The 9,782-nt window shown below is 36.7% G+C and overlaps 1 protein-coding gene across 1 annotated transcript; it reads left to right on the forward strand.

Annotated features, from left to right (window-relative positions):
- Positions 1-6: 6 nt before the first annotated feature.
- On the forward strand, positions 7-9,280 carry Ana3 (rotatin homolog anastral spindle 3; the record flags this gene model as incomplete). The annotated part of the gene is made up of 18 exons (XM_078195167.1): positions 7-135; positions 210-383; positions 454-589; positions 669-893; positions 970-1,231; positions 1,299-1,474; positions 1,539-1,781; positions 1,855-2,078; positions 2,146-2,439; positions 2,523-2,763; positions 2,834-2,996; positions 3,062-3,258; positions 3,327-4,060; positions 4,279-4,483; positions 4,559-4,770; positions 4,829-4,969; positions 5,033-5,162; positions 5,248-9,280. Coding segments are annotated over 18 exons (4,155 nt in total), but the record flags the coding sequence as incomplete, so codon positions are not given.
- Positions 9,281-9,782: the final 502 nt, after the last annotated feature.

The following is a 9,782-nucleotide window of genomic DNA, read 5'->3' on the forward strand; positions in this document are numbered from 1 at the left end:
ATTTGGCTTCTTGGAAAAGAAAAAGATTCTGTTCAAAAATTACCACGTCTGTTATCCTTGCACGGATTACCTCTTAATTCGCTTTGTGTACTTGAACATCAGTCATGTCTTAGAAAATCAACAGGCAACTATCAGGTTACATATTCTTAACTCTTTATTTCAGAAACTTTATACGATTAACAATTTTATATAATGAATAAACTTTACAGAGAAGTAATTTATTATCCGTCCTCGAAATGTTAAATACATCTAATCTTGATCCGAAAATGCGAAAATCTGCTTTGGTTCAAATTAGTGTTATGCTGACGGACGTCTCTTTGCATAAATTATTTATTACTGAGAACGGACTGGAATCGATCTTGAAGATATTTAATAGTGCATTGGTAAACTTAATTTTGCTTAATTTGAATAGAAGATAAGAAAATTCAGCAAATAATCTGTAATGATGTTTAGGTAGAAAAGGATTACATTCATTATCCAGATTCCGTAGCTCCAATAATCACTATCTTGGATTTACTGGTATCCACTGAAAGTACTGTACGACATGATCTGTCGACTCGAATAAACGTTCTTTCAAATATAATCAGAAGTACGTGTAATAAATTGCAAAAATAGATCTAAAGAGGTAAAAAATTTGAACAATTATTTATATGAAATATTCTTCTCAGGTATTTTTCTATTTCCAAGTAACGAATGCATTAGAACCGATGGTTCGAAGCTTTTATGTTTGTTACTTTACAACGAATACATCATGAGGCTGAGTGAAAAACGTACGGAAAATTATAGTCAATTAAACATATCGTTGCCGTACCTTATCACATCCAAAATGAAATTACCGTTTCTTTGTAAATCACATTGGAAAATAAGCATGCACAGGCGGTCTGATATATTTGGTAAATGAATATTGCTAAGTATTTCATGAATTACAATGAAATCTGTAAATGAAATAACTATTTTTATATTTTATAGTTCTTCATAGTACTAATCCATTGGCATCAACTTTTATTAAACAGTACTGGATATGGGAATGGAATGACGGTTTAAACGTGCTTTGGAAAAGTTGGAGTGACCTAAATAACTCTGATGTGTCGGAAAAGTTAAAAATTCAAGAAAACGAGTTCATGACGTTGCGTTTCAGTTTTCCCCATTACTATTGCCAGCAGCAATTGTACAACATACAGAACTCCACCACGCACACTGCAGTTGCGTGCGCGCTTGACTATCTCACAATGTAATTAACCATTTCTATATTATACCTCTTATAATTGCCGTTTATCATTGGCCGTGCTATTTTCTAGATACATAAAATTTTACAAATTGCAACAATATGAGGAAATTAAGGACATAAGTTTATTACCTTGGGAACGAACATTTGAGCGATTTTTGCTCTCTCATCCGGCGAGCAAAGAGGACCGTGAACTGTTCGTTGATGTTTTAAACTTTTTACAGCTCCATGCGAACATTACAAAAAACGGTATGCAGAAATTTTGCAAGAGTCTTAATTTTTTACTTACAGTTTTACGGTTTTCTAAATATAGGGAAAAACAGATGGGCGAATAAGATTATAAAACATATCACGAAATCGTTAGCAGAATTGTTTAAAGATTCAGAGCTCGACAATCAAGACGTTCATCAATCGATATTGAAGTTAGCTCGTACGTGTTCAGCCATAGAGAAACCTGAAAAGTCCGCTGAAGAAGATGAAGATGTTTGGCTTCACTTTATCGAACTCGTTGTCTCAACTTTATGTTTCGGAGACCAACAGCATTTTTATAATTTAGGTAAATTTGATTTGTTCCATTAATTCTTACGCCATTATTTAGCTTAATGTAAAGTATAACATATTTATTGCAGCATACCTCGATTGGCTGTTAACATGTTTAACATATTTAATTGGAAAATGCCACTGGGCGAATTACAAAAATTTATTAATATCACTAGGAAATACTTTAATTGAATTGATTATATCCTTCCATGGTGCTGGGACAGTTAGCTTCATGGGCTTATCCATAACTAGAAATTCCATCATTTGCCTTAATCAGCTGCTATATCAAATGCAGCTCAATTTTAACAAAACTGTAAGTTAATGTAGATAAATCTCTCATTGTTGCCACAAGTAAGATATTTTCATAAATATTTTTTCAGGCTTTCGCAGCATTTTGGTACGATGAAGGTCGCTCATTAAGTTGGCTACCCATGCTGTGGCAAAACCGAGATTCTTTGGTCCAGGCATCCGCTTTGCAATTACTTGCCGGTTTGATAAATAACGTGCATACTGCTTCTCAACTTTTAACTACCGTAGCACTAGCACCGAGTGAGTTGTGCCAGACACTACTTCAATATATTCTCAGTAACGATGAGTCGTGTATAGTTAGAGAACAAGCATGCCTTGCGTTCAGTAATTTAGTGAAAAATTGCAATTCTTTACCATTTCAGTATGTAAGTAAATGTTAGACCGCCCGCTTTTATTTAAAACAAATTACAGTTTTGAATTAGAGATAACAGAACGATTATTTAACTAGGTGGACTCTTTGAAAGCAAATGCGCTTATGATATATGTTGAACAAAACAACATTTACTATGAAATGAGTGTTTTGTGCTCGAACGTCTACATGTACACTACTCTCGATTGCGATTTAATAGATCAACATGATCAAGATAGTGCAATTACACCATCTGTTCACAGTATACAGTCCGGTAGCACTTCATTGGTGCCACGTACAATTTCTTATCTGTATAATTGCCAAGACGAGATGCAACCTTGTATGTATCATATTCAATTTTTTATTTATCTTTAAAAAAGTAATATAATTACTCTATTCAGTATTATTAGTTTCAGTTAGAGAATCAGAGATCACAGACAACTGTCTTCAGCTAGTAATCACACCATCTTTGATAACAGCAGTTTGCAGACTGTTAAACAATTTAATATTTGTAGGAAAACAAGAAGTCATTCATCAAATTTATGAGCACTCTATAGACAAATATTTGTTGAGGTGAGACAGTACATGTAAAAGTAAAAGATTATTATAGAATTTCCGCTATATGTTTCTGCTTTCAGTTGTATCAGCGAAATTCACAAAGATATCGACAGCAAAAGGAATTTATCACACTACTGTGACGTTTTAGAAATGTACATCAGCATCTGCACAGTTCTAACGAATTGTGTCACCCATAGCAATGAATATATTACTCTCATTAATTTTTCACCGGACTCCATTCATGCATTACTCGGTTTCCTGAATAGTGACTTATATCGTAAGTTAAAAATGAATAATACTGTATAACTATTTATGAAAAAATTATTAATTCAAGCTTATGTACAGGTACTGATTCATCACAATTGGTGTCGTTAAAAAACCGATTATGGACGGAGATTTTCAATTTCATAGCCGTGCTTTCACTGACTGAAAATCAGCACTTTGAGGCGATACAAGCAGCTCTGGAATTATCCGATCCGACTGCAGTGCTCTTATCAAGTTGCACCGCAATAAAAGACCTTAACGTGGAACTTCGCATGAGTGCAATCGGTTGTCTAGCGTTTCTTCTTTCATTGGAGATACAAAAAGACTATTTGGGGAAAAGCAGCGTCTCCTTGCAAACAGTAATAGATACCACTTTAATACAAACCTCGAGCGATAATAGAAACAACTTGAGACAGATTATATCAGATATAAACAAGCTCTCTTTGCGAAGCGTGAACGCACATTCGAAAAAATCACCGGAAAACGAGGATATTCTTTTGGTTTTTGACAAAGCAATGGATCGTGAGTTCGAGAAGAAAGAAATTCTAATGGGTGAAGAATTGTGCAGTATTTTTTTGCACCTGTTCATTATTCATAATTACAATCGGTCGAAGAAGAATCGCAAATTAAATGAAGACAGAGACTTGATAACGGGCGCTCTTTCTAATTTATTGTGCGTTTCAAACACAGCCAAAAACTTCGCATTAGAAGAAAATTTACCGGAGACTATACTGATGATGCTGAAGGAGCTGTATGTTAGGCTGAATTTGCAGCCTTTCGAGCTTTTTAAAAATCAAATGGAGCGCGAAAGAAAGGTAATTTACATATTTCTTGCAAGATTGTTTTTACAAGAACAAAATTGTTTCACTTGTAAAGGAGTATAATTAGTTCCTGATGGTTTATTCCTATGCTCATCCGACGGGTTTTCCAACGATGCTGTTGTAAAAACATCTAACGATGATCACTTGTGCATGCCAGATGGAATTTCCAGCATCATTTGTATATTAAAAGTTTTCCTTATTTTTTTGCACAGACCCCCCCGCTGTTACATGACGTCAATGGCATTTTTACACTATTAATGAACTTTATGTATGGTAACACACAAGTGAAGGAAGTTCTGACGAAATGTGGATTGGCAGATGTGCTGCATAAGTTGTGGGTTTGGATCGCACTGAACAATTCTGTGACAACCACTGCACTCAAATTGCTTGCCACCTACACAACTAAATGTCCTGCTGGTAATTTTCAAATTGCTACCATTGTTAAGAAATCGAATAGGAAACCTTGATATACTAATTTGTGATATCTTACAGCGGCGCAATCGTTAACGTTGACAACTATCTTGCCTGGAGCAGGACTCAGGAGAACCCCTAATACTCTTGCTCTGATTCATGTTGTTATTCAATTAGTCTCTAAAGAAATCGACAAGGCTGGCCGATTATTTGATAATCACAAGCTGCATTTCGCGTTTCACATCCTTAGAAATGCAGTACACGTTCATGAATGTAGAGTAGCGATATCAAAGGTAAGATTGTAAAGTACAATACCAGTATTAGTAATATTAATCGAATAAAATCTTACAGAGCAATTTGTTACAATTTTTCACGAAAATACATCCAATTACAACGAAACGTACGAAACCATGGCCACTTGTTGAACTCTACTGTTTGGAGTTTTTAATTGATTTCACTTTTTACGAGGAAGGACAAGCATGCGTGCCGAAGGTAAATTACAAAAGTTTCAGCAAATATTTTAATTGTTAACTATATCTGAAATAAATATTTTAGGCTGTCGATGGTCTGGACGTTTTACTGCAATTATCGAAATGCTCTTCGTCATCTAGCAGAATCCTTGCAATTTCCATATTGCGAAATCTAGCATTTAATATGACGAACAGGCCCCGATTACTTAGCTCAGGTATGAAAAAAAAAACGAAAATTAAAAAATAATATTTAGACTGCGAGTTTTTATACAAAAACTTATTGCTAATATTATTTTACAGTTGAATTCATTAATGTCCTGCACGATATATTTAAAAACGGCTCCTTGAGCGAAATCAAGGTAGCTGGCTCTATATTGTGGTCTTTGATAGCGAACAATCAAAAAGGAAAATTAGTGGCACGGAGTTCTGGATTTTCGCAAAGCATTCAGGAAGCATTGGGCAGGCTCACGCTTCTAATTATAGACGATAAAAAACAGGAACACGAATCAGTAAAAATGTTACAATACGTGCTAAGGATCCTCAGTCCAATAGATCTAAAAGCCGAATGAATATATGCATATATACATCGATATGATATTTATATCGATATGTCAATAGAATATATCGTCAAATCTAATTGTACATAAAAGTAGATTTTATTTTTTTAACAATTTATAAACAATATTAATATAAAATTTGTAATGTCATATGCCGATTTCTTATATTATTTTTAATAGAATTCTGTAAAGGAAAAGATATTTTATAAAATATTCCAGAATAAAAATCGCTTAATATATTTTTTAAACCATGGTTTTATCGCTTGGCCTAGAATTCATGAATTCATACTGATATCTTTCACTATCATCTAGTAGTGAAAATAAAGATGACGGTTTATGCGATCAACAATAGTGTATTCCCAACAATATCTACTTCTCAAGTTTCGTTTACATATGTTCCAGCAGATCATGGGTTAATTCCCGCGATGATACGAGTCCCATGCTGCATATTAATTAACACAGCGTGCTGCAACTGATGACTAAAGGGACTGCTTCCATTACGAAATGCTACAAAATAGGCTTAAAATTTGTGCGAACATTATCGGAAATTGTTACTTTGCATTATTATGAATATTTGCTCACAAAGATGTTATTTCCCTACGTTTAAAATTTGCAATGGCTCTAATTTCAATATCTTTCCAGATTCCTCTCTGAGAAAATATTTAGCCAAGCTTTTAGACGCCCTGTATATTCGTAACCGAACACGTACGTAAGCGACCCTTGCAAAAACCTACAAACCTCGCGTTGAACAAAGAACGAAAGTCCGGGGAGCAGTGTGCTCATCATCGCCGACTCTTCTTCTGCACCATCTGCTCGTCATTTTTCATTTTTTGCGCCACGTGACGCACGTACGAGCAAAAAGTAGAAATTTATGCGTGGGCTATTGGATCATTACATCTATTTGTCCAGGCTATTACTCAAGAACCGTAATTTCGCGTTCGATCAACACGAATGAGGATAAGATTACCCGTAACAAACGAGCATCGTCGGTTTTTCTGCATCCCTCTCTATCTCTCTCGTTGAATACTGAAAACATCGCCGATATTACAATTGCTAATCACCGTGGATCGTACCATAATTATAAAACTGGAGAACACATAACGGGCACTGGTGGATAAAAAACATTTATCAATTTGTCATTTCAATTATACCACGGAGAGAGTTTCGAATGATTTATTCGATTCGAAACGAAGCAAAACATTACATATTGTTTTTCTCCGATTTGCTACTATAATAAGCAACGTGAACCAGCAGCGCCATATTGAAGTCTCCGACGATGTCTCGTGCAAGTAAAGTGTAACAGAGAAATAGTGAATAACCGAGTCGCGTAGCGCGTTATAATTTGAATAACACGTTTTGCAAAAATTGGTCGGTTCTTTTCTCTTTTAAAACATACTGAAACAGTAAAAAATTAACGAGAAGAAGAGAATTAAATTTGTAGGAACATCCGCGATCTGACAGGATACAACCATTAATAGAAACGTTTCTGTAAACGTGAGAAGGTAAGATTATCGATGCTAAATTACTTATCGACGAAGACTTTCAAGCAATGTTTTCCAATTTGGAAGCCATAGTCGGGACCGGGACGGGTTAAATGCAAAATGCTGAATCTTTTCAACTATTGATTGAAACAAAAAGCTACCGAAGCGTGAACAGTTTCTTGGCTTCCTTTGAGAGGTTTACAGGGAATACAGGTGTCACCCGACGCTTCTGTGATGTCAGAGGAAATACGGCCGAGCGATGATGTTACACTTTTCTTCCTTTTACGGGAGCACGCACGATCCGGTTTTCGCAAACCGCGATAATTTTCTTGCCAAGAGAATTCGTCGTCCCCTCGAACTTGAACAGCGACGCATGCTTCGCATTCAAAGGGGCGTAGACCAGTCGGACGAATCTAATAGGTCAGGCAACCTATGTTCTCCATCTGTTGCACGACGTGGACTTCTCCCCCTGATCATAAATTAGAAGTCAGACCGTGGATCTTTACAGAAATTCAATCCTTCACAGCTTGATCCGTGAACTTCGAAAATGTTGAAGATGTATTCCGTTAACTAGGATAAAACCTTCAATCCTTCTAATCAAATAGCAAGGTGTGAGACGTTTGTCACGCTCGTTTAAACCACGTGCGCTATTGAGCGATCGAGGCGTTCGATCGTGCGTTCGATGGATCTTTGAGACTACTATATAAGTCTGTGTGATTCTCAGCGTGCGATGCGACGCACGGACTGTTTGTATGAATTATTAAAGCATATTAATAAATAGTAATGTAGTGTTTTACATCGCCTCCTTTATCACAATGCATGATATCGCCCCCAGGGATGAAACAATAATGAAATCTAATAAAAGATGAGTTTTCGATATCGAAGAGCAGCTAAGACAAATTTCTTAGCCGAAGAAGTGCGATGGAATCCGATACAATCCTTCTACACTTTTAACAAATGGGAAAACCCGTCGGAATTTGGTGTTTGATTATAAATAGATGCTCCTGCTGCTTTCTTCCTCAATCTGTCTTTCCTTCAAATTCTCAGAGTACAACCTTCTAGCATTTCCTCAGCAGTTTCGTCATTTATTGTACGACTAATCTCGTTACTTTCAGGAAACGATACCACAAGAGACTGAGATCATTTTCTATCGTACAGGATCTGTCCTCTTTTCCGAATTCATAGAATGCTTGGAATCGCGTGACTTGAAATGATCTCACCAAGAAAGCACGTACAATTTCAACTGTTTCGATTAAAAAAGAAAATGTGTCATTCACCGTAATTAATAAAAATCGCGTGGAAAAATATACGTAGACATCGTTTAAAGCAGAATGACTCTTATTTCTCAGCATACTTTTCTTTATAGTTTACTCAATTGCTATTTTCGCATAGTTCTAATCAAACTAATCGTCTCGTTTAATTCAACGTTAAAAAAGTTATTCGTTTGTCAAGAGATTTCATATCCTGGAAGAGTCCAAAAATAGCGATCGACGTCCAAATAAATTAGGACAACAGTTGTTTCACCCAAGCGTATAAATAGGAAATCGGCGTTAGCTCGCCAGCTGATTGTCATTCGAGGAACGGTCTGATCCGTTGCTCGTTAGCCGGCGATTATTTGGTAGCGTGGGTGGGCCGCGTTTTTCAACGGATCCTCCCGTTGGCGCACGATCCAACGATCCGGCCGATCCAGGGACCCTCGGTTGCGACGCATACGTGCACGCGCGGGCTGGTGCGGGCCACGGCGTATTTAATGAAAGTTGGCTTGCCGCGGGTCTGCTCGGGTCTGCGCGCCGGTATTGTGTTCCAGCACGGCCGGTCACGTGACCGTCAGATGGATTTGCGTCAATGGTGACCTCCGTGTTCGCGTATCCGTCGCTCCCTGGCCCCGCCGCCGCGCCGTCGTTCCGCATATCCCATGGGCCCCGTCCAGAGACCCGTGGGACCAGCGCGAGACCGACCACCAGAGATGAGGCAACAATCCGCAGCTGGCTGAAATCTCCAGAACAATAAATAACCGTATCTTCCTACGAAATCCAACGAGATCTTTCCCATTTGTGAAAAACGCTGCGACAGTTAACGATGCCATTGCTGCACGACTGACGCATCAGCAGTTATCTTTTTGCGAACGCCAGACCGCTCGCTATCCTGCACCTCGGTTTCTACTGAACGTTGTTCGCTTATTAGTGCACTGCACGGATCTTTAGGCATGATTGATGTTATCTGCATCAACCTCAAGGCCTTTTGAAACAAATTAATATAATGGAATGTTCGAAAATTAACTAATTCGTTCTAGAGCTTGATTCGTTGTAGCATTCATTGGTTATAGAATACATTCATTGATAATATGATAATGTTATATACTATACTTTACATAGTATTGTATAATAATTTTATACTATATCGTTATATTAGCGAATATTGTTACCAAATATATTAGACAGTTATTGTCAGACTGCGGATTTTTATGCAAAATAAAAATTGCCTGTATCAATTTTAAAGAATAAAAGATGGATAGAAATGTCATTACTTCTTCAATAATCTCAATAAGTAACGACGGTATTTTAATGTTCTTAAATACAATCAACCTTTACACAATTTTAAATTTGACTTACTTTACTATACATTGGATGTATAGTAAATTTATAAAAGATACTATAAAGAAGAGGAAGACGAGGAGTTACCAATTCTACTTTTATTGCAATTCCCTATATTATTTATAGCACCTTGATTTAATGAGAACAAGTATCATTCGTTCATTGTAGAGTACCCCATTATGTTTCTTCCTTTTCTTAATCTT

Source organism: Augochlora pura, unplaced genomic scaffold (genome assembly GCF_028453695.1).
Source record: "Augochlora pura isolate Apur16 unplaced genomic scaffold, APUR_v2.2.1 APUR_unplaced_109, whole genome shotgun sequence".
NCBI lineage: Eukaryota > Metazoa > Arthropoda > Insecta > Hymenoptera > Halictidae > Augochlora > Augochlora pura.